The sequence below is a fragment of the Penicillium daleae genome (genome assembly GCF_028827525.1).
Source record: "Penicillium daleae strain IBT 16125 chromosome Unknown utg000001l_segment0_segment0, whole genome shotgun sequence".
Classification (NCBI taxonomy): Eukaryota; Fungi; Ascomycota; class Eurotiomycetes; order Eurotiales; family Aspergillaceae; genus Penicillium; species Penicillium daleae.
The window spans coordinates 2,110,228-2,133,109 of NW_026623149.1; the positions used below are offsets into that span (position 1 = coordinate 2,110,228).

Consider the following 22,882-nt stretch of genomic DNA (forward strand, 5'->3'; position numbering starts at 1 on the left):
CACGCATCTAGTGAGTTGCGCACTCTCATATCCGCCTCGGAGATAATAATAATCACTAGGCCCCGACCATTTCTACCGCATCATGTAATACGGCGTAAAATGGGGGAAATAGTTGGCACTAGCTAACGGCCAAACTGGGGGTCGACGGGCGCCCGCATTCCTCCCCCACATCCCGACGGTCTTGGACGAAGCCTCGGAGGAACGAGCTGGCAATGATAGCTCCGAGCGCAAAAGTGTGCTGAGGTGATGCTGTAAGAAAGTGGGCGCGCGTACTTCTTCAAGGGGTCTGGCGATTTTTTTCTGTCTCGAATTTTTTTTTTTGTTCCTTCTCTATACTATCGTCGTTGACTCGTCCATAATGGATCTCGCCCGCATTGTCGCCGCTAATATCGACGGCCGCACTCAGAACACGCGGTACCGTCAAACGCAATTTCATCGTTTGCAGTCCGTGCTTGTCGAGCATGTTGCTGAGATTCAGGATGCGATTCGAGCAGACTCGGGACATACGCAGCAGGAGATCCGCGCAGAAGTCGTCCTGGCGCTGCAAGAGCTGCGAACACACTATACATCTCTGAGCTTGAAGAGGGACTTGGAGGTAGAGAATCGTATTGCGAATGGAAAGGACAATGCAGACAATGTGCAGGGTGCTGGTATTGTGTATATTGTGCCATCCACACATACTCTGTTCTTCTCCGTTATCTCTGCATTAACAGCAGCTTTGGCGGCGGGCAATTGCATTGTTTTGGAGGTAAGCTTACTTGCTTATAATGAATGAATGAATAAAAACTCACATTGAAAATATACAGCTTCCCCAAACGACAATGTCCTTGCCTGCTCTCCTGCGTCAGATCCTTCCCGAAGCCCTGGATCACGACACATTCACCATCACGAGTCAACGACCCGACAGTTCATTCCTCAGCAAGACTCTGATGGTGGTGCAGACGGGCGCAGATGATTCCAATGGCCTGATCTCCCCAGCAACTTCAAGAAGTATCGCGATCGTTGATCGCACTGGCAATACTGCTGAAGCTGCCCAATCTCTGGTTGCGGCTCGTTTCGCGCTCGGTGGACGGTCACCTTACTGTCCGGATGTTGTGCTGGTGAATGAGTTTACGATGAAGCCATTTGTCGAGGCTGTCATTCAGCATGCTTCCAAATACCTCGCTGGAGAGAACGGTGAAGCTAGACAGGTTACCTCGACGCCGCGACGAACGGGCGTGCTCGACTCTATTCACAAAGACAGGACTGCCCGAGTCTTGGTATCGGGTAGCAACTGGGGTGTGGTCGAGGTGCAGGATCGGTAAGTAAATGTTGCTCTCCCTTGGATAACTTTGGTTCGTGCTAACTTGTGTAGCAACTCTCCTCTGCTGAAGACGAAGATTGAAGAGAAAGTGTTGCTGGTGCACCCCGTCACTAGCTTGGATGATGCTATCGACATCAACTTGTATGTTTCTCAGTTTCCCTCCCTTTGTCAACAGACCTTGCTAACTCAACAAGCAATGAAAATCTCGCGGCTGTTTATGCATTTGCCGCACCTGCTTCAGCCAAGTACCTTACCCAGTTCATAGACGCTGATATCTCCTGGGTGAACCATGTTCCCAGTCACATGCTGAGTACGTATCGATGAAGTTTCAAGTTTCTCTCTAAGGATTCTATACTGACCCTCTTTCCCCAGTTGGCCCTGCCCTCCCCCGAAACACGCCTTACAGTCCACACACCCGCTATGCAGCATCGCAATTCCAGAAGCCCCAACCCCAACTCATTAAACCCTGTGCCACTGCTTACGCCACGCAAACTATTCTTGATAGCAAGAACAGCGTCCGGTCTGATGCACTATGGCGCGAGGCATTGGCACCTCTGCCTTCGACTAAGCAGCGACCTGGGTTCAAGATTGGCTTCTTCGAGCAAGGAATTATCACAGGGGTTAGTCTTACGTTGATATCGCTTGTGGCAACTGTGTCGACGCTGGGCTATTATACTTGGGCGTATGTCAGGATGCGTGGTTAGGTTCTTATTGTTGTTACTTGTGTATCTATTCAAGATTTCCTATGTTGCCTGAACGTAGCGTTTATAGTCTGTTTTTGAAACTTGTAATTATTCATGTTGAACTGGAGACTTCGAGACGAGTACTAGCACCTAAGCAACATGACGCTTGTAGTAACGCTAAATTGAATTTCAAATCTTGGTCTGAAACTATCGTTGAAATTGATTTCAGAAAGCTCTCATCTATGCATTTAAATCCCAATCTAAGTGCTAGGGCGAACACCAATACCATCCACAACCTCATCCAAACTCTTCCCCCCAATCTGCATAGGCTCAGCGGGAGAAAGAACATACAACATGCGCGCCCACTGCGGAGTAACCTCCTTTGTAACAGGGTCAACAGCATCAGGAGTCACGTTCCGCCAGGCATGATTAGTCCCACGCTGAATCGCAACATCCCCCCTCTTCAGCAGTCTCGTCTCCCCAGAATCCAGAACAAGCTCAACCTCCCCCTCCAGCACAACGCCATAATCTAGCGAGACAGTGCGGTGCATGGGACTCAACGCGCCGGGTTGGATATCAACAATACGGCAGACATTGCCGCTGGAGATCGTGATGCCGGGAGGACTGGCTAGGTAGCCGGTGTACTCGGTCAGATCGGTGTCATTGTTGAGCTGCGCAGGGAAGTGGTCGGAGGTATATGCGAGACTAAAGTCTGCGCCGTCTTTCATGTGCTGGATGGGCATGTCCTCGGACAGAGCGTTGGAGAAGATGGCTTGTCCGTCGGCATTGTGCGTGGTGATGTACCGGTTGAGTGGGCGGAGGTTCTTGGGGGTCTTTGCGGACATGGCGGTCTGATGTTTTTCAATAATGGAAGAGAGAAAAAAGTGAATGATAGGTTGTTTTTTGGAAGCGGGAGATGCTACCCTTGTTTGTAGGTACCTGATCTATATCTTTCGTGCGGAGCATCCCTTTTCGGGACCACTTTCGACCACATCGGCTGTGGGGTAATGGCCGTGCGGACTTCGGGGCTTCGGAGATAATAACTTAATGAGCTCGGCTGTTCGGATCGGTAACTAGTGACATGCAGGGCAGGGTCTATTTGTGCTTTTTATGGTTTGGCATATTGGCGCCGTGTGCGTTGATGCAAGCCACTTTGGGGGAAATAAAGCTCGGGTATAGTTCGGGCAGAAGCCCGAATATCGTGTGGCTGATCATTGAACTACTTTTTTTTAGATCTTAGGTAAATCAGAGAATCCAAGTGAACAGTACGGAATATCTTCATTGAGTCTATATGTCATTCATTTGCAATCATTTCCGCCTATCGACTAAGATTTCAAGGGATAATTGGCAGAGTCACGTAGTTGTCACCGAGGCCAAAGTGAATGTGATTCTGGCCCTGGAAGCGCTCCACAGATCTATAGAATCTGTTAGTACTGCGATACCAAATTAATAGAGAACAAGCAACTTACCGGTCAACAGGAGAATTATGTTGGAATATTCCGCAACCTTGAGTATCACCACTGGAAACCTCCAGAATAATCTTTCCGCCCTTCTCAACCACCACGTTGGTGGGCCAGACCTCCACATCAACCGGGTACACCTCACCAGGCAGAACGGGCTGAACATCCGTAGAGTAGTAGTTACGGTGAGGTAGCCAGGGTCTGTTGCGAGAGCTCTGCTCATCGACCTTGCGCATGCTGGCACGCAGCCAGCCCTTGCACAGGGGAACAGGGTCACCAGCGGTACCGGTGTAGAAGACTTCCTTGCCTTCGGGGGAGATGTAGCGGAGGGTGAGGAAGAGATCTAGATCCTGTGGAGTAGGAGAGCCAGGAATTGCGCTTATGGAGACATTCAGATGAGCGACGATGTGTCCAGTAATTTCCGTCTCCTTCTCAAAGGCCGGAGTGACAAATTGCACCAGTTGCGGGTTCTCCATTGTGCCTAGAGCCTGGTAGGAGAGCTTGCTGGTGCGTTCAGTGGGTGCATGCGTGATCAGCTCACGCTGGGATGTCAGGTAGAACTTGGTGTATTGAGTGCGAGCAATGGGCCACTCATGCTCAATGCGACGAGGGAAACCCTTCTCGGCTTCAGCATTGTTGAAGCCAACATCGCCCTTGCGAAGCACCATATCGACCTTGGGAGCCTTTCCAGTTGACCAACCCTCTCGGTCTTCACCCTTCAGGAATGCATCCAGGAAGCTGCGCTGAAGCTCAACCTCCTCGGCGTAGTAGAAGGGTAGATCGTGACGACCAGTTATGAAGCGGAGGTACTTGAGCTCGGAGCCAGCATGAGTCCATCCTTCCACATTTCCACGAAGGTGAAGCAGAATACCACCCCAGTTAGCTACGGACAGAAGTGGTACTTGGATATCAGACAGACTGTACTCCTTAGAGGCGTAGTAGAGGTCATCGCGGAACTTGTTCTCTACATTGTCGATAGTCTGATCTTGGCGGTTCTGCACCAACTCTTCCTCTGACAAGTCTCCCTCGATAGTATCGGGTCCCCAGTTGCGCGCGGCACGACCACCGAGACCGTACTGATTGCTCACAACCTGGCGATCCCACCAAAACTTGATGAATGCATTGGAAAGAATACCACCGTGGCGGCAGCGGTCGCGGTAGTAGTCCGACATGCCCTCCCAGGGGATCATGCAAGCCAGACCCTTCGGCTGCCGAGCAGCGACACGCCATTGACTGCCTGCAAAGTAACTGATTCCCAGCAAACCAACCTTGCCAGATGACCAGGGTTGCTCAGCAGCCCACTCGACCACATCGAAGAAAGCTTCGCTGGTGCCCCGCGACATGGTATCGAGCTTGCCAACCGACTGGCCTGTGCCGCGCTCGTCTGCGCGCACCACTGCATAGCCCTGGCTAGTCCAGTACTTGGGATCGGGAGTCTCCCAAGCAGAATGCTCAGATCGTTGGTCAGAGTTGACCTCGCTGAAGCTCTTAGGGTGGAAGTCCTTGTAAGGAATGTCCTTGCCATAAGGTCCGTAAGTCACCAGGACTGGAACCTTGTCCGAAGTCTTGGGGCGATAAACATTGCATCGCACCAGGCCTGATTGGTCCTTCAAGGAGATGGAAACATTCTGTTCGTAGATGTAGGGGAAAGATGTCTCGTCCCGGGTGGTAATATCTTTGATTTCGTTGGGCATTTTGCAAGATCAATTGATCGAATGTATTCAAAGCAAAAAAAAGAAGAACAAAGACAAGATGCTTTGGCATCACCGATCATGCCCTGGCTAGCAGCAACAATTCATATACATTCGTTCCCCCGCCCGCGGCCGCGTGTGGCTCTCTCCGAAGTGGAGCCGAAATGGACATCCGAGGCCTCAACCAGGCGAGTGACCAACACGGCCCCAAGTAACCCGATGAGGGACGCAATAGGAGAGGGGCTCATGGAGGCCACGGCGAAGATGATGGCCATAAATATTTATCCCCGGACGCGCGGAGGCTGCGGGACGTTGATTTTCGGATTCAGTTGCTATACCCCCAAAGTGCACGCAACATGGCGATTAAAGAACTCAACGGTGATGCCGCCGCCACTGCAGGCCTCCGGGTCTTGATCGTCGGTGCGGGTATCGGTGGATTGACTGCAGCTATTGCTTTGCGCCAACAGGGTCATCGTGTGGAGGTGAGTTTCATGACTGCCTCAAGGCTTGAGTACAGTCAGATATAGATCAGCATTGTGTATGCTGACCGACCATTACGCAGCTGTTTGAGCGATCCCGATTCGCAAACGAAATTGGTGCTGCCATTCATTTGTCTCCAAATGCCAATGGAGTTTTGCAAAGACTTGGAATCGATGCGACCAAGTTTGGCGCTGTCGAGTGTGAATTGGTAATTTCGACTCCAACGTGGTATTCAAGTGTGGAGGTGCCTGGACTAACATGAGGTCTCCAGTTGCGAGAGTATACCCCAGCGGGAGAGCCCGTCCATATCACTGAAGTAAAACAGCATGGAGGCATGTGGCGACACGTTAGTATTGCTGATAAGCCTTCGAACTGTGCATGTTAGTTGACTTAGATCCTTAGAACTGGCTGCTCGTGCACCGAGCCCACTTCCACGAAGGACTCAAGACAGCTGCTCAAGCACCGGGCAAGGGAGAGCCTGCAGTCCTACACACTGCCAGCAAGGTCGTCGACGTCGACCCGCACAATGCGACCGTGACTCTGGAGAATGGCGATGTCATCAAGAGTGACGTCCTGATCGGTGCCGATGGCGTGCACTCCCTCACTCGTACCAAGCTCACGCAAGACATCAAGCCCGCCAGCTCGGGCAAGAATGCGTTCCGCTTCCTCATCACCCGTCAACAGGCCCTGGATGACCCCGAGACGAACAGCATTGCCCAGGACTTTGGTGCAGTTGACATGTGGGACTCTTCCGACCGTCGCGTGGTCATCTACCCCTGCGCGAACAATGAGCTGCTGAACTTTGTCTGCATTCACCCCGACTCGATGACGACTATCGACGCAGCTGGTGATTCCTATAACCAACAGATTGGAAAGGAGACTCTGCTCGAAGTTTTCAAGGATTTTAATCCGCAGGTGCTAAAGTTGCTCGCGAAGGCTGACCCCCAGACGCTGAAGTTGTGGCCGTTGCTCGATATGCCTACTCTGCCAACGTGGGTGAATGATCGTCTGGCAGTACTGGGTGACGCCGTTCATCCTTTCCTACCATACCGTGCTTCTGGTGGTGCCATGGCTATTGAAGATGGTGTCTCGTTGTCGGTCATGTTGCCGCGAGGCATTTCACCCGAGGAGGTTCCAGAGAGACTGAAGGTCTACCAGAAGGCCCGCCACGGACGCGCTACAAAAATCCAAGAGATGACTCGCGAGTCTGCGCAGCTCTTGGCTCCTGAGAAGGGTACGCCGCTTACCAACACCGAGAGTCACTACAAGGCGAAATAATGTGCTAACTATTCATATAGCATTTGGTATGGTCGTGTATATCTACGGCCACGACGAGTTCGACCACTCCGCCCAAGTCCTCCGTCAGCACCAGTGGTCCCAGAACCCTCACATGTACTGGCGCCAACCCATCGTTTTCGGGCCCATGCCAGGCCCTCGCCAAGATTTCATGGGCAATGACCGTGCCCTGAAATCCCTCGAGTCCACCTTCCAGACAGCTTCGATCAAATTCAAGACCAGCCGTACCCTGCTGCAGAACCTCTTCCCCTCGGACCGGTACAGCTTCATTTCCCCTGGCAGCGTCGCCCGCGCCAGTTTCTCCCAGACCACTTTGAACGGAATGGACTGGCTGGGCGGTGGTGGATACCGCCATATTGGACTCTACATCCACGGCGTGCAATATAAGAAGGAGAACGGCGAGGTACTCAAGGGCACATACATGCCCATCCTCTTCGAGAGTCTAGCTGACCCGATCGTTTCTGGTCGCGAGGAACTCGGTATGCCGAAACTCTACTCTGCGATTGACATTCATGAGCGCAATCAGTCGTACCGGTACCAGACGAGTTGGCAGGGTGCTGTGTGGGGACACTTTGAACTGGAGGATCTAGAGGACGAAGATCCGGCGGCGGATAAGGGTACTATCGGTGGTGAAGATGATGATGGTATTCTCGTGTACCGATACATTCCCAAGGTTGGTCGGGCTGCGAAGGGTGAAGCTGAGGCAGAGTATCCCGTCTTCGTTCCACATGCGCAGGAGTCCAAGGTTGTTCCGTCCAAGGTGACGCGCCTTCGCCGGACGAAGAATGCGAAGATTGAGATTAATGCTCTAGGATGGGATGCTTTGCCGACTTTGAACCACGTCGTGTCTCGTTTGAGTGAGATTCCTATCGACGAGATTATCGATGCTAAGATTACTGAGGGTCGGGGTGTGCCCGATGTGTCCAGTGCTCAAAGAATGGAGTGATACCGTTGAATGAAGGGAAACTTGATAGAATAGTGTTTGAATGAATGATTTCCTTTTCTTTGATAATATTTCCCCCAACAAGAGGTGTCTTTTACGCTTTTGAATAGATTCCACTTGTTTGTGACTTAACTACGTGCTACCTTTTGCCAGGTGTTACTCCAAGATTGAAGTTGGAATTTGAAATCTTTGACGAGGATTTATCAATCACCTGGGAAATTGCAGTCTAGCGCGTTGGGCAGGTAAGAGAGGCAAGGTATACTGGGTTGAGTGGGCTTGATGTACTCGCGCCGGCTCCTTGGTGTACAATTGTATATCTGAGAGGCATGGCAGGAACTTGCACTAGCCCTGGAAACATCTAATTGTTTTAACAAATGATTGTCTGTCATAGATGCCTAACTCACTCCTGGTTCGGCGAGTATTACCGACATTATAACCTTTGTTGATTGTCATAGCTGGGCTCTTGGAACGGGTTGAGTTCGGCGTGGAGAGACCCGCGCCGAGTATGGGGACTTGCGGCCCGTTGCATAAAGGCGACTTCCAGGAGATGAGTACCCGAACGAAAATAAGATGAGAGTAAAACCATTGATCACGACAAAGAGAAAGATATACAGACTGTAACCTATCTTATTTCTGAAATACCTCGTTGATACATATTACCTCCATTCCGAGGTGGTCTTGGTTTTGGCATACTTCCATTCGTGCGGGTAAAAGCAGAGCCCGCCAGCCCACGTCTCGGTAACGGAGCTTCTCCTCACGTCCTCACCACTCAAGTGTCCTTCGGCCACCCTCCCAACCACGCCCACCGTCCAATTTGTGAACAGTTGCCTGGAGAGTACATCCCAGGATATAGCACCATGGCAGCTCGCAACACCCTCCGCCGGTCTCTGCTATACGGTAAGCAGAATGCACTTCCACCCGCGTACCGCGTCTTCCCCGCATTTTCCATGCGGAGCTCCTCGGCTGCTCAGCGAATACTAACAAACAACCATGTTGGCCATGAATAGTTCCCGGCTCTTCACAGCGATTCCTCGACAAGTCCCGCTCGCTGACTGCGGATTGTCTCACCTATGATCTCGAAGACAGCGTCACGCCGCACATGAAGGCGGAGGCTCGGTCGCTGGTGCGGAGAGCGATTGATCAGCCCACGCCGGAGAACATTCGCGAGCGCGCGGTGCGCATTAACTCGGTGGACAGTGGACTGGCGCTGGGGGATCTGACGGAGGTGGTGAGTCGCTTGATGCATACAATCCCACATAGAAGAGACACGAGAAACTGACCCTACCAACCAACCAATCTAGCTACAATCACCAAACCTGACTACTATTGTCATTCCCAAGGTCAATTCAGCCTCGGACCTGACCTTCGTCACGGATGTCATTAGCCATACTTTGTCTCAGCTGCCATCCCCCGAAAAGAGACCACCAATCTCACTCCTCGCCCTCGTCGAGTCCGCCAAATCCCTGACAAATCTCTCCGAGATCTGTGCCGCCTCACCCCTCCTCCAAGGATTGATTTTCGCTGCCGAAGACTTCGCGCTGGACCTCAGTATCACGCGCACACCGTCATTGACGGAGTTCCTGTTCGCGCGCTCGGCAATTGCAACCGCTGCGCGGGCAGCGAATCTCCCGTCTACGATTGATCTAGTCTGCACGGCGTACAAGTCCGACAAGGCAGATGGATCTCCACCAGCGGTGTTGCAGGAGGAATGCCACAACGGACGCCGACTGGGATTTAATGGGAAACAATGCATTCACCCCTCGCAGGTGAAGGTGGCGAATGAGATCTTCGGGCCTGACCCGGCAGAGACGACCTGGGCGATGCGCGTTGTCATCGCGGATGACAAGGCTGCTGCCGCGGGACGAGGTGCGTGGACGTTGGACGGTAAGATGATCGATGTACCTGTTGCTCACAAAGCTCGAGCTATTGTTAAAAAGGCCGAGGCCTGTGGTGTGGATGTCAAGGCTTTGCGGGAGAAATGGCAGCACCAGGAGCCTGAGTAAATCCGGCATAGGGACATAAGGAATATGTATATGCTGGACTCCAAATGGAAATGTCATGTTTTCTTGAAGAGTGGTAATTTTGATATCATATTCAAAAGAGAGGTGCTGGTCAATAAATAATACAAATGGCCTCGTAGATCAATATTTCGCTCTGCGAGAGATTTCCACCGACAGGGATATCGTACACGCTTTTATAGTCATACAGCGCTGCTTCAAGGCGCCAGAGTAATTTTCTTCAACAGAAATGAAGCTCAAGAGGTCAGGTTGATTCGGAGGGGGCGATGGAAGATCGCCAAAATGGCGATCAAGACAACCGAGCAATGTCGAGGACAGGCCAGGAAGGAGGCGTAAAAAGTTTCGGAATATGGCGGAGAGCATTGTGGAAACTTTTAATTGCTCATTTCTCACCCAGCATCTCCTTCCGCATCTCCTCCCGTTGTATCCTCGACTCCTCCTTAGCCTGAGCCCGCTGCGCCTCGAGCTGCGCGTGCTTCCGATCCTGCTCTTCCTGTGCGGCGAACCAAACTAAAACACAAAGCGCCGAATTAGCCACACATTCACACTTGTATCTAGCGGTCTGCTTCCAACATACTAGATTTATCCGACTTAGACCACTCTTTCAATTTCATGACATAGTCATCAAACTCTTGCGCCTTGCGGTCGCCCTGCTCTGCGCTGCGCTTCTGCAGGTCTGGATTATAACGCTTGACGAGCTCTTCATCTGAGGGGCGGATGTATTGGACGAGAGCTGGACCACCGACGCAGAAGAGAATACCGCTGGAGAAGTCGAGATATTAGCTGGGTTGACTCTGGCAGGGCAGTATCGTAGCACTTACCCTCCGATGGCTTTGGCCCACATTCCGGCGCGAGACATGATGGATGATTCTTAGGGGAAAGTCGGATTGGGTTCTCAGGGCGACTTGAATTCTGATCGCAACTTGGTTGTGTTTTCGTAGAAAGTTGATGCTATCCCCGAGTTGAGGGGAGGTGTCGGGGAAAGTTGGTGATGATCGTCGGCTGCAAACTGAACAAACACTGCGGGCCGGGGATTTGTGATAAGGCTTTCCTCATTTGGCAAGCATTCAATGTATAAAACTCCCTGTATAGGCATCCAGACTTGCAAAATACCACTGACCAGAGTTCGAGAAGCCAGTAAAAGGACATAACATAAAGATAGCTAGAAAAACACAAATGGTCATCTTCTAAATTTCTTGACGTGTTCAACGGGCAGGGATACGGTGTACCCAATTCATCAATGCTTTCCACCATATGCGGAGCGTAGCATTGTAGCTCAGAGGTAAATGGATAGGAAATTAGAAAGCACCCAAGAATATGACTTGGAACTTCTTGTTTTTAAAAGACAACATAGCAGAGCAACCAAGATACTTGTGTGAGAACACCGTCAAACAATCTTTTTTTATTCTTCAGTCCTATGGCCTATGGCTCCTAAATAGCTTACGATACTGCTGTTAATCGAGACTGTCTGGTATTGGAGTGCTCCTGAGACTGGCCTTGGGAATTGGTTTCCGATAGTCGCAGGATACCAAAGATCAATGTCACCCGTAAAGTACTTCACAATATTAGCCGGAAATTCTTGTTATCAAGTCCTTGCAGATTGTCTACAACATGAACAGTAGTGAAAGACACATATTACACTCATAATAACTGTCAAACTTGCATTTCACTTTGCATGATTCTTTCACCTACATGGAAAGCAAAACCAAGGAAGGGTTTGATCGTCGAAAACATTGACAATTGTTTGCTCGCAACTCCACCACCTCATGAGTGCTTAGCATAATAGAATTCCGCTTCCGAAGAGTCTAGCGATGCCCGGTCGACTTCTCATTGCCCCCATCATTGCTGGTTCTTTTGAAATACCGAGACTTTGTCGGTGTTTCTTTACCCGCAATGGTCTCAATGTCGCAAGGCCACTCATTTTCAGAGAGAAATTCTTCATCGTTCAATGCGGTTGACAGGTTTAATGCACCAAAGTTGATTGGCTGTACCCGGGGATAGGCATTGGCTGCGCGACCAAAGTACCGACTCGTGCTTGGTGGCGTCGGTATGGCGACCTCTGCCATCTCGACTTCTGCGGGCCCAGAGCGACGACCAGCACGATGGAACTCTTCGATCGAGTCATCTGTATCATTAGCCACTGAATACTCAGGGCTAGGCGTGTCTCGTCGCGGGCAGGGAGCTTCTGGAGATTGGGACATATCATCCTCCTCCTCTGAGGTTTCTTCGGAGCAGGATCCACCGTCACTCTTAGGCGGCATATAGGAAATTGACGACTCAGATTGGTGCCGCGCGAGTCTCTCGGTCGATTGGGAAGGGGGTAAAGCTCAAGTGACACCGCGGGTACTGGCGAGCTTGCAGAATCATGTAGAATCTCCGGGTCTCGCCAGGTCTCGCCAAGATCCAGTGTCCACGCTTGATGTATGTCCGTGGCAAAGGCCTCCTCATACTCCTCTGGCACCCCGAGCAGATGAGCCAGTCGCATAAGCATATCTTGACTTCCATCGTAGCTGATGTCGTTCAAGTTGGTTCGCAAGTCTCGTCGCACACCGCGATGACATGTCTCTTGCGTCTCTATCAGAGAAAGTTGAAGGAAATCCCGTATTCTAGCATGCCACGAGGTAACATCTTCCAGAGTGGCAATGTCAAAGGTGCAGACAATTGCTTCGCTGGGTACACATCCCCAGATCACAAATTCACCGTACCCCTTCCACCGAGCAACAGTCGTGCCGGTGATTTGTGCCAACGGCCGTGCATTGAACACAGGAGTCAGCAGCTTGCGCGGATCAATAATCGAGATTTTTGCACTCTCCCTATTTCTAAGGGCTCGGTGAACTGGGGTCAATGGTCGCGCAAAAGCCGAAATGAAAGGCGTCGGAACGCGTATTCTGGTTACGTGAGCTGCGAAGACATGAAGAAACTCTCTTTCTGATAATTCCGCTGGGGAAATGACGTCGGGATAGGTGGTAGTAAACCATCCCGCGACAAGGAGAGTCCCCGTATTGGTGCCTTGTGAGTTGTCGTTGAACCAACGATAGAGAAGTGGGGGAGGTGGTGGGACATCACCTACACCACATAGCCCTGGTAAGCCGATATGGTTGTCGGGCTGAGGCAAGACAAGACTTTGGGCATCGGGAGAAGGCATATGTCCAATGTCAAGTACCGGATGTTCTAGCGACGATAGATCATTCGATGACTGGGTGTGAATGTCTAGGTTTTCATCAACGCCGATCATGGCCTCCTTGGATGTATCGCCGCTCGAGTGGAGGCCTTCTCGTTCGCACCAGAAGCAGATCTTTCCATGAGCAGTGACTAAAGGCTCGAGGTCATCAGTCGAGTTATGGACTGAGAGCGATGCCGCATAAGGGGAACGGGTCAATACCGGTGGTTGAGTGGTAGGCCTAGAAGGTGTGTCGTCCCGAAACACCGGATATTGCATGTAGCTTTCGAGATCAGGCTGGGTGATATCAGTGATAGGTGTCTCGGGAAGGTATGTCGTTGTAGATGGTGGAGTACGAGGGGAAGAGGTATCGACTGAGGCCATCGGAGAATCAACATATGCATCCACAGAGGTATCAGCATTGTCAGATGTTTGCGGCCGAGCAGGGCTTGTCAGCAAGACGGAGGTGAGATACTCGCACGGGTTTCGATTGACATCAAAATCGCCATCGGGGATGACAATTGTGTCGATGCGCTTCTCACGGAGGAGAATCGCCAAGTCAAACGCCGTGAGGCGAATGCGATGGATAATCTCTTTCCATTCTCCGTCCGTACGAAACTCAGTGGCGACATGGACATGGTGCCAGACAGGACGTCGCTGTGCCCTGAGCCAGGACCACTGGGCATTCAAGGTGCTGTATGGGACATCGGAACTTCCAAACCCACAATGCACCAGGTGGCTCCGGAAAATGGTTGAGAAGATGACCGAGAGCTGATCGTGACTGCAATCAAAGAACCTGTAAAGGCAGCACAATACCTGTCGGTGGTATGTGTCCCATGCCACCTGTGGGCTGCGAGAAGAATTGTGCCGAGATGACATGTTCAGAGAAAGTGAGATTTGAAAACGGCTGACGGGCAGGAAATTTGACACAGTGGCCAAGAAGGAGATACTGGGGCGAAGCTTAGCAGGATGGAGAGGTGGAATGATAGACAAGAAGTCGAAAGGGGCTGGAGAATGAAGGCAGAGTAGAGTTGGGGAGGATGAAGAAGGGAGGAGGAGGAGGAGAAGAGAAAGAAGAAGCACGAAAAGAAGGAAAAGGAAAAGGAGGAGGGAAAGGAAGGAGAGGGGAAAGGAGATCTACAGACGAGCCGGAGAAGTGGGCAAGTCGAGATGCCTCGTCTCAGTGAGCAAGACCTTCTCTCTAACGTTGCCTCAGGCCCATCAAGTGATGGTGATATTGAAGTGAGAAGACAGATTCCAGTGGAGAAGGGACTATCAAATGCCCTCACTAGCAGCATTCGCATGACAGCCTGGGAAGATTCCGTCCATACAGCGAGTTCTCAAGAGCACCCCCGGAATATTTAGAGGTGATTAACAGAACCAGGTCAGAGTTTATTGATGTGAATAACGGTGCTTTTTGTCCATGAATTTTTTTTTCGATATCATATAGACGTCTGGCCTAGGTAGGTACGATTTATGGATACTTGGATGCTATGCTGATCTATAAAAAAGTCAGAGTAGGACTACGTCGAGCCCGGTCTCCATCAGGGATGGATAGCTATTAGGGGATATCAGTGGGTTCTTCTTCTTACCAGTTACCATTCTATTCAATTTGCCAATTACACTGTCTACAGATCAATGTTCTCTTCCCATTGGCATCTTCCTCTCCGCCTCTACTCTGTTGAATTTTCCTTCGACTCCATCATGAGGACTGGCCGTGCTTAAAGAAGTTGTGTCCATCCTACTACTGACATCATTGACATGTAGATTATTAATATGACAACTGCTGTCGATATACGTTGTTTGCTGTCGTCGGTAAAGATCACATTTCGGACCAGGCGGCTGTATGGAAAAGGCGAGCACAGCTGTTGCCTCGGGGCGAACCGATGAGAAGTATGGATAAGTTCGAAAATTCTGGAGAATCTGCTAAATGGAGCATTCATATAGTTTGAGGCCATACTTGATTCGAATCTGGATCTTAAAGGTTCAGTTCCAAAGAAACCTTAAAGTACTAGTCGTGGCTCAACTTCAGGTACGACCCACATCATCCGGGCCGATCTGCGGAGGACAAACATGAGTGTCCCTGGAAAATTGGATTGCGAGCCTGTCATTGTGAGGTACAGCATTCGCCGTCCAAGGACTGCGGCTCTCATGAGCAACACAGCCCTTTCTTTGATAGCAAATCCTACACAAGTCCAGGAATTGAGAAGTTTACAATTGAGTTTCATTGGAGAATCGGCCCGTCAGCCGATGAGAGCTTGCCTGGGCGGTCAGTATTCTGCCGGAGATGCGTCACCGCGCGATCGGAGGATGCGGCGCATTTTCATGAATCGTTCTTACTTTTCACGGCGATAGTAGTTTTGTGTTTCTTGGGGCCCCCTGATCTACTGAATATGTGGCCGAAGAAATAGGATTCTTTCGTCCATGACCTGAATTCACCATATCAACCATGCAGTGCGCCTCCTCTCACCGGATTCCGGGGCAGTTCCTGCGGCGCTGCTTCTCGTCCTCCGCACCGCGTCGGGAAATTCGCGACGTCAGTGCTTTACCGCAGCGCCTAATTCCAAAATACCGAGGTTTGTATCTTCGGTGTGGAGAAATATATACCTTAACTAAGTTCTAATCTGTGGATCAGAAAACCGAGGCGAGCTTCTGACTCTACAATGGCCGGCACCACCGCGGAATGTCCTGCTGGTGCGGAAAGACTGCGCTCCAGCAGTTACGGACTCGCTGATTGAATTTGTCAAGTACGTGATCTTTCCCTTTTTATGAAAATGTGCATCTTTAACGGCCACCTCTTATTGCAGTCATATCACAACGACATACCCCTCCATCGCCGTCATCCTCGAATCCAAGACTGCCGCCGAAGTCCACGAGTCACTCTCCTACCCAGTCTACACAGCCTGCTTGGAGGATAAACCAACGGCATTCCACGACAAGGTGGATCTGGCAGTCACTTTGGGTGGGGATGGTACGATCTTGCATGCATCGTCCCTGTTCGCTACCTGCCCAAATGTCCCCCCAGTTCTGTCCTTTAGCATGGGCACCCTGGGTTTCTTGAGCGAGTGGAAGTTCTCCGAGTTCAAGCGAGCCTTTCGAGAAGTTTACATGTCTGGCGCTGGCGCCGGAGATCGTACGCCTGTTCTCGAGACTCATCCACCGGTATCGGACAAAGCTACTGGGTTGGAGACTCCCGAGTCATCGTTGGGTCCTACAGGGTGGTCATCTATACGCGGGCAGTCAATGGGTGCAACTCGTGGGGCTCCGATCCTCATGCGTAACCGTTTGAAAGTCGGTCTTTTCACGGCTGACGGCCAAGAAACCACTCCAGTCCGGGGCAAGACAGACCATGGCCAGGGTGTGTACGTGATGAACGAGCTGCTCATCCATCGCGGTAAAGAACCTCATCTGGCGATCGTGGACATCTTCGTGGGTGGCCGATATTTGACCGAGGCCGTGGTGGATGGAATTATCATCTCGACCCCGACAGGGAGTACAGCATACAGCCTCAGCAGCGGCGGGAGTATCGTGCATCCCCTAGTCCCCTCCGTGCTCCTAACTCCGATCTGCGCGAGAAGTCTCAGCTTCCGACCTCTCGTTCTCCCTTTCAGCACACCGATCACCATGCGACTCAGTGAGAAGAACCGTGGTCGAGAACTAGAAGTCAGCCTGGACGGTGTCAACCTCGGCCAAGGCATGGCCGTTGGTATGGAGGCTCGCGTGTGGAACGAGGAGATGAGGCATGGCGAGAATGAATGGCAGGGTGGAGTGCCAAGTGTCATGCGGAGACGCATGGGTGGTGAAGCTCACGAAGGTTGGGTAGGTGGTTTGAATGGCCTGCTCAAGTTTAACTACCCCTTCGGTGAGTGAGTCGGTAGATCTGTTTGTGTATATTTGAGATACCCAATCGCATTTCTTGAATGGCTTTTCTTCCCGCGATGGATTATCACCATCCCGATGAGGGCCATCACTAGATTTTCTGTGATCTTTTCTTTTTACTTTCAATCGCCAGTTATTGCCAATCACCGTCATTAAATGCAATAACTACAGGTTACATGCAGATAGTCATCTCCGGTGGGAATTTTCCATACGAAAGACAAGAAATCTCTTGCCGCTTCCAGTTATGGTTCGGCAGCCGGCATCTTCAACCAACAAATGCCGAAGTTGGCATCTCCCACCAAACGCCGGGCCCCACAGCTCTTTTACAGGTTCAGCACTCGAGATTTTGGATGCAAGACCCGAGCCATGAGAATCAAACGCCGAATACTCAAATTTGCTTTCGATTCCCCACTTACGATGTAGCGTGGACGGGTTGCGAAAATTTTTGGGGAGTATATCTCTTGAAAATACTTGAAATACTTTTTTCTGTCTCCTCAAAGTCGGCACCTCGTTTTGGTCAAAAAGGCACTGGAAGTCTATACAAAATCTCCGAGATCATTGCCACTCGCAATTCTACTCATGCATGACAAACCTGAACATGATATACAATCCACCCAGAATGAAACCAGTGAAGCCCTTGAACCCAACTCTCAATTACCAGATTCATCCATCGATTCTGCTCCTCCGGATGGAGGATATGGGTGGGTGTGCACCGTTGCCGCTGCGACCATCAACGCGCATTCCTGGGGCTTCAACTCGGCCTATGCGGTCTTCCTGGCCTATTACTTAAACAACAATATCTTTCCCGGCGCCACTTCTCTTCAATATGCATTGGTCGGATCATTGAGTCTCACATGTCTGATGCTCATCTCGCCCGTGGCAACTCTCGCAGTTGGCAAGATTGGAATTCGGGCTACCATGATGTGTGGTGTAGTCCTTGAGACTGCAAGTCTATTGTGTGCGAGTTGGGCATCACAAATATGGCATCTGTTCTTGACACAAGGACTGGTCTTTGGTATGGGCTTGGGCCTCATCTTTATCCCCGTGGCAGCTGTGGTCCCGCAGTGGTTCACTACCAAACGATCACTAGCAAGCGGGATCTCACTGGCCGGTGCAGGCCTGGGTGGTGCAATCTATTCTCTTGCAGCCGCGGCCATGATACGCAATCTCGGACTCAGACTCACCTATCGAATTCTGGGGAGTATCGCCTTCGTCGTGAACACGAGCTGTACACTTCTCATTAAAGACCGCAATCGCGCTACTGGGTCAAAGCAAGTACCATTCGATGCTACCTTTTTCAAAAGGTGGGAATATACACTCTTGCTCGGATTCAGTATTTTCAGCATGTTGGGCTACTTCATCCTGATCTTCAGTCTGGCCAATTTCGCAAACTCGATTGGCCTCAATTCCTCGCAAGCCTCTGTTGCCAGCGCACTCTTCAACATCGGGCAAGCGATAGGGCGCCCCTTGATCGGGTATTTCAGCGATAAGACGGGACGCATCAACATGGCCGGCTCAATGACCTTCCTTGCTGGTGTATTACCCTTGGTGATCTGGACCAACACAAAGAACTACGGCGTATTGATTTTCTTCGCCATTGTCGAAGGTCTTGTCGCCGGAAACTTCTGGGCCACGATAGCACCCCTCGTGGCGGAAGTTGTCGGACTGGAGAATGTGCCTTGTGGTCTGAACCTGATCTGGCTGGTCATCGCTATACCATGCACCTTCAGTGAACCGATTGCGTTGGAAATTTTCTCGGGGACGAGAAGTTATCTCGGTACGCAACTGTTTACCGGATTCATGTACATTGCTGCTGCTGCGTGTATGTTGGCACTGCGAGGATGGAAAATCGGCCAGAATGCGCAGTCTGTCGATGAGAGCGACTTAGGCGAGCCGAGGCAAAAGATCAGGGTCGAGGACTGTTGCTACAAGTGCTTCAAATGGGCCAATGTATAATTTGAAGCTCATCGAAATTTCACAGTTCATAGATTCTCACAATGGCAAATATTGCTGGTTGGCTGACACAAAAGAGACCTCAATCACAATTTAAGGCGCGCCCCAGAAATCTCAACCTGCTACACCTGGCACACATAGTGGCCAATCGTAAGCAAAGTCAATAAAGTATCGGTATGTCTGAAATGTCTGAGACTCAAGAGGCTTTGGCCAAGTCAACCGTGTCTGAACTTCAGGTCGAAGCGGAATCCCCTCAGCAGCAATATCAGAACCGTGATCATACAGTTCTGGGTAGTTCGCAAAGAAAGCCGGGTCGAGTTTGTAATTGGACACATCACGGTCCATTTTCAAGTGATCAAACACCGCTCGGCAGTACTCTGAAGACGAGAAGAGCGTGGCTACATCAGGGGCTGGGAGACTGACACCAAGTGGGAAGGTCTCTGCGTCAGTTGTCATGGAGGAATCAATATTCGGTATAAGGTCGGTAACGCGAACATAGGCCTTTGTCATTGGAGCTCCCTCGATGAGATCCGACATCCAGGTCTCGACAACGTAGCTGCTAACAGTGTCGCAGAATATTTGATCGATCTTTGGATTCGCCGCGTGTAACTGGATTAGGCGATCGCGAATTGATGGAAATGGTATCCAGTCTATGACTTTGGGGTAGGCAGTTTGCAGTTGTAGGGAGGTTGGCTTGTATTGCGGATGGATAGCGTTGAATGTCCGTGTACAGGGCATGATTTGCCAGGCCGTGAGGTTGACAATGTGATAGAATCGTGTCTTTGCGTACCATCGCATGACGTCTGGCCGGGTCATACTGTTGAAGAGGGCGAGTACCATCAGGACCTCTTGATAGAATCTGCCTTTTTCATTAGCGTTTGATGTTTTCGTTTTTCATTCTCGGGTCATTAAATTATTACAAGACACTCACAAATTGCTAGTCTGGCCGGCTAATCTCATCTTGAGATGTATTTTGCTTTTCATGAGGCGTTGAAGAACATGGATATGATCTGAAAATGGGGAATTCGACTCCGTCCATGCCTTTCCCAGTGTCAAACTGGACTCTTCGCTGCTTGTAAGGGCGCTATTATATGAATCAAGGCCCATTTGATACTCGAAAGACCAAATGCTGGGGATCTGTTGAGCTAATAAGTTGAAGGTGGTCTCAAGGCTTGCACTGGGGCTTGATTCGCGCATCACCGCGAGTGAAGCAGAGTCTGTGTCGGTTGCTATATCTTCGAAAACACTATTGATTTTTCCAACATTCAGAAAGTCTAGATCGTCTGGAGCACTATCGATCTTCGAGATTGGCAGATCGCGTCTGACGTTCGGTGATATGCAATCGTCAATCAACTCGTTTGAATCATGTGCAGCTTCACCTAAGTCCGAGTCGTCAAGAGCTTTGGTGACTGTTCCAGACAAATTCTGCATTGTCGCTATCAGTCGAGCTACTTTTGTTTGGACCTCGATGAGACTCTTTCGTAGCGAACTATTCTCTTCTTGTAACGAGCGGATTACTTCATCGTAGGGCTTGTCGCTTGAATCCGCCCGATCTAGAAGCTCTCTCATACGATCTGCCTGTCTTCTACGGAACGCACGTTGGGCCAAGCGGTTACGTAGCCTCCTAATTCTTTCTTAATATTTTGGTAATATGGGTTATGAGTCAATTACGCACCTTTTATCAACATCTTCATTCCTTCGTGGTTTAGCTGCATCGGTTGAGAACGTTCTCTTTGCGGGGACCATCCTTGGTAACTGGGAGATGTAAACAGTGATTTCAGTGAGTGGAGATTTGGGTATGATACGCTGTTGGGCCATGTTGAATTTATCAACTCTCATGATCTCACCCTGGGCACGCCCATCCATGCGGGATCAGTGGAGCCGAAGGGAGAGAAGGTTGGTGTTTACGCATCAATTCTCGGGCCAATTGGCGAATGGTGGAATACACCGAAGCTTAACGCCGTATTTTTAACTAGACTTAGTATAGTCTTATCGGAGAACCAAAAACAAGGGCAGTTGATCAGCCTGTTTCTACTATCTATTTCCGACGATTCGGAAATAACGGGGTTCGGGAATAAATGATCGGGAATGTGAGCCTTCGGTAATGACGAGCAGGTCGACTAGTATTTCGCAGAAAATTGAATTTGAGAATTTTTCGAGGACATTATGGGGAGATTGCTAAAGGGATTTTGTTAACAGCCAAGGCTAAAATTTGTGGTGACACAGAGAGTTAGGTAGAAATTGGTTCAATCAGAACAATAATCCGTGCCCAGCGCTACATATATCTCCGTTGCTCACATCGTGCAAGCGCTGATCGGTGTTTTAGGTTTCACGGAGGTTGCCATACCCCGTTCGATACCTTTGAACTTAGACTAAGCTGGTAACAGTTAAAGTCCCCGTTTTTGAAACCAAGTACTCTTCGATAGCGACATCCTTGCCAGCCTCCTTTCCATAACCTGACTCTTTGATTCCTCCAAAAGGCGACTCTGCTGCAGACGAGTTACCTGCTCAAGATTATTAGCGCCCGCGGAGATCATATTGACACTAGTAGTCACCGCGATTCAAAGGGATTCTTACCGGTGTTCATGCCAATCATACCAGCCTCAAGGCTTTCCAGCAACCTCCAAGTTCGATCCACATTACTTGTGAAAAAGTAAGAGGCCAGGCCCATAGAAGTATCGTTGGCCATTCTCACAGCCTCTTCCTCTGTCTCGAACCGATACAGTCCCAAGAGAGGGCCGAAGATCTCTTCCCTGGTGCTGAGCATTTCTGAAGTCATGCCGGAAATGATGGTAGGCTCAAAGAAGTAACCACTCAATCCAGCGGGCTTCTTTCCACCGCAGAGAACCTTGCCGCCATGTTTGACAGCGTCTGCGACATGGCGCTCCAGCTTCTCAACACCACGACTGGTCGTGAGAGGGCCCATTGTGGTGCTTGGATCAGATCCGTGTCCCACCTTGATCTTTTGCGTTGCTTCCAACATCATCTGCGCGAACTTGTCGTAGACACCGTTTTGAACGTATACGCGGTTTGCGTGTGTGCATGCTTGGCCAGCAGTCCGCCACTTTAGGATCATTAAAGCAGCCACTGCTTGTTCAAGGTCACCATCATCAAAGACAATGAATGGACAATTGCCCCCGAGCTCCATCGTGACCTTCTTGAGACCCTCGCTGCAGTGTTTGGCCACGATACTGCCTACACGGGTGCTCCCAGTAAAGGTCACCTTTCGAACAAGCGGATGCTTGCAAAGCCTTTCACTGACAGATGGAGTGTTTTCATTATCGGTGGAGATGATATTGAGGACACCAGCAGGAAGTCCAGCTCGAAGGGCAAGGTCGCCAAGGGCATTCACGCTCAGAGGAGTCTCAGGTGATGGCTTGACAACCATTGAACAGCCAGCAGCGAGCGCGGCGGCGACTTTGCGAATGATCATCGCGACCGGAAAATTCCAAGGAACAAGGGCCACACTGACACCGATAGGCTGTTTAATGACGAACGTCCGACGGTCCGAGACAGAGGGCTGGGCGACAGAGCCTCGAATTCGCTCTGCTTCTCCAGCAAACCACCAAGCGAAGCCAAGAGCGTAGTCTACCTCGCCCAATGCCTCTGCCATAGGCTTGCCGGTCTCGTAAACCATGATTTTGGCGATATCCTCCCGGGCGGCTGTAATGAGGTCGTGCCATTTCAGGAGAATCTTTGCTCGTACTCTTGGATTCACATGGCGATAACTCTCAAACGCCTTCTGAGAAGACACTACGTATTTGTCCACATCAGCGACCTCGTTTGTAGGACAGGCGGCAAAAATTTGGCTTGAGCCAGGATCTTCGGTTCGCGAAATAGATCAGTATGTTTATTTTTGTTGATCTTGTTTGCCAGCGCCGAAGACTCACCCTCAACATCAAATGTTTTGCCTGAACTGGCTTGAACCCATTCTCCATTCAGCAAAGATGCTTCATGGAGGAGTGACGGATCATTAAGCTGTAAAGCTGTCAGCATTTCAAGACTTGTGTATTTGA

General features: G+C 50.5%; 11 protein-coding genes across 11 annotated transcripts; 5 read left to right on the forward strand and 6 right to left on the reverse strand.

The window, feature by feature from the left end:
- Positions 1-358: 358 nt before the first annotated feature.
- On the forward strand, positions 359-2,007 carry N7458_000646 (uncharacterized protein; the record flags this gene model as incomplete). Its single annotated transcript, XM_056904040.1, has 5 exons — positions 359-748; positions 807-1,300; positions 1,355-1,444; positions 1,498-1,613; positions 1,676-2,007. 5 exons carry the CDS (start codon positions 359-361, stop codon positions 2,005-2,007), a joined length of 1,422 nt encoding a protein of 473 aa, XP_056771807.1.
- Positions 2,008-2,246: 239 nt separating this feature from the next.
- N7458_000647 (cupin domain-containing protein) lies at positions 2,247-2,831 on the reverse strand (the record flags this gene model as incomplete). The annotated part of the gene is made up of 1 exon (XM_056904041.1): positions 2,247-2,831. The coding sequence occupies one exon, from the start codon at positions 2,829-2,831 to the stop codon at positions 2,247-2,249; it is 585 nt and encodes a 194-aa protein (XP_056771808.1).
- A 488-nt stretch (positions 2,832-3,319) lies between these two features.
- Positions 3,320-5,140, reverse strand: N7458_000648 (CocE/NonD family hydrolase; the record flags this gene model as incomplete). Its single annotated transcript, XM_056904042.1, has 2 exons — positions 3,320-3,401; positions 3,456-5,140. 2 exons carry the CDS (start codon positions 5,138-5,140, stop codon positions 3,320-3,322), a joined length of 1,767 nt encoding a protein of 588 aa, XP_056771809.1.
- Positions 5,141-5,493: 353 nt separating this feature from the next.
- Positions 5,494-7,859, forward strand: N7458_000649 (putative salicylate hydroxylase; the record flags this gene model as incomplete). Its single annotated transcript, XM_056904043.1, has 5 exons — positions 5,494-5,619; positions 5,700-5,825; positions 5,889-5,963; positions 6,020-6,851; positions 6,916-7,859. The coding sequence occupies 5 exons, from the start codon at positions 5,494-5,496 to the stop codon at positions 7,857-7,859; spliced, it is 2,103 nt and encodes a 700-aa protein (XP_056771810.1).
- Positions 7,860-8,713: 854 nt separating this feature from the next.
- On the forward strand, positions 8,714-9,859 carry N7458_000650 (HpcH/HpaI aldolase/citrate lyase family protein; the record flags this gene model as incomplete). Its single annotated transcript, XM_056904044.1, has 3 exons — positions 8,714-8,753; positions 8,864-9,084; positions 9,158-9,859. The coding sequence occupies 3 exons, from the start codon at positions 8,714-8,716 to the stop codon at positions 9,857-9,859; spliced, it is 963 nt and encodes a 320-aa protein (XP_056771811.1).
- A 397-nt stretch (positions 9,860-10,256) lies between these two features.
- N7458_000651 (uncharacterized protein) lies at positions 10,257-10,733 on the reverse strand (the record flags this gene model as incomplete). Its single annotated transcript, XM_056904045.1, has 3 exons — positions 10,257-10,384; positions 10,452-10,636; positions 10,696-10,733. 3 exons carry the CDS (start codon positions 10,731-10,733, stop codon positions 10,257-10,259), a joined length of 351 nt encoding a protein of 116 aa, XP_056771812.1.
- A 946-nt stretch (positions 10,734-11,679) lies between these two features.
- Positions 11,680-13,913, reverse strand: N7458_000652 (uncharacterized protein; the record flags this gene model as incomplete). Its single annotated transcript, XM_056904046.1, has 2 exons — positions 11,680-12,174; positions 12,213-13,913. 2 exons carry the CDS (start codon positions 13,911-13,913, stop codon positions 11,680-11,682), a joined length of 2,196 nt encoding a protein of 731 aa, XP_056771813.1.
- A 1,570-nt stretch (positions 13,914-15,483) lies between these two features.
- N7458_000653 (NADH kinase POS5) lies at positions 15,484-16,904 on the forward strand (the record flags this gene model as incomplete). Its single annotated transcript, XM_056904047.1, has 3 exons — positions 15,484-15,610; positions 15,670-15,781; positions 15,842-16,904. 3 exons carry the CDS (start codon positions 15,484-15,486, stop codon positions 16,902-16,904), a joined length of 1,302 nt encoding a protein of 433 aa, XP_056771814.1.
- A 588-nt stretch (positions 16,905-17,492) lies between these two features.
- Positions 17,493-18,869, forward strand: N7458_000654 (MCT family MFS transporter; the record flags this gene model as incomplete). Its single annotated transcript, XM_056904048.1, has 1 exon — positions 17,493-18,869. The coding sequence occupies one exon, from the start codon at positions 17,493-17,495 to the stop codon at positions 18,867-18,869; it is 1,377 nt and encodes a 458-aa protein (XP_056771815.1).
- Positions 18,870-18,980: 111 nt separating this feature from the next.
- On the reverse strand, positions 18,981-20,732 carry N7458_000655 (uncharacterized protein; the record flags this gene model as incomplete). Its single annotated transcript, XM_056904049.1, has 3 exons — positions 18,981-19,725; positions 19,798-20,451; positions 20,542-20,732. 3 exons carry the CDS (start codon positions 20,730-20,732, stop codon positions 18,981-18,983), a joined length of 1,590 nt encoding a protein of 529 aa, XP_056771816.1.
- Positions 20,733-21,233: 501 nt separating this feature from the next.
- N7458_000656 (NAD-dependent succinate-semialdehyde dehydrogenase) lies at positions 21,234-22,862 on the reverse strand (the record flags this gene model as incomplete). The annotated part of the gene is made up of 3 exons (XM_056904050.1): positions 21,234-21,370; positions 21,444-22,688; positions 22,757-22,862. The coding sequence occupies 3 exons, from the start codon at positions 22,860-22,862 to the stop codon at positions 21,234-21,236; spliced, it is 1,488 nt and encodes a 495-aa protein (XP_056771817.1).
- Positions 22,863-22,882: the final 20 nt, after the last annotated feature.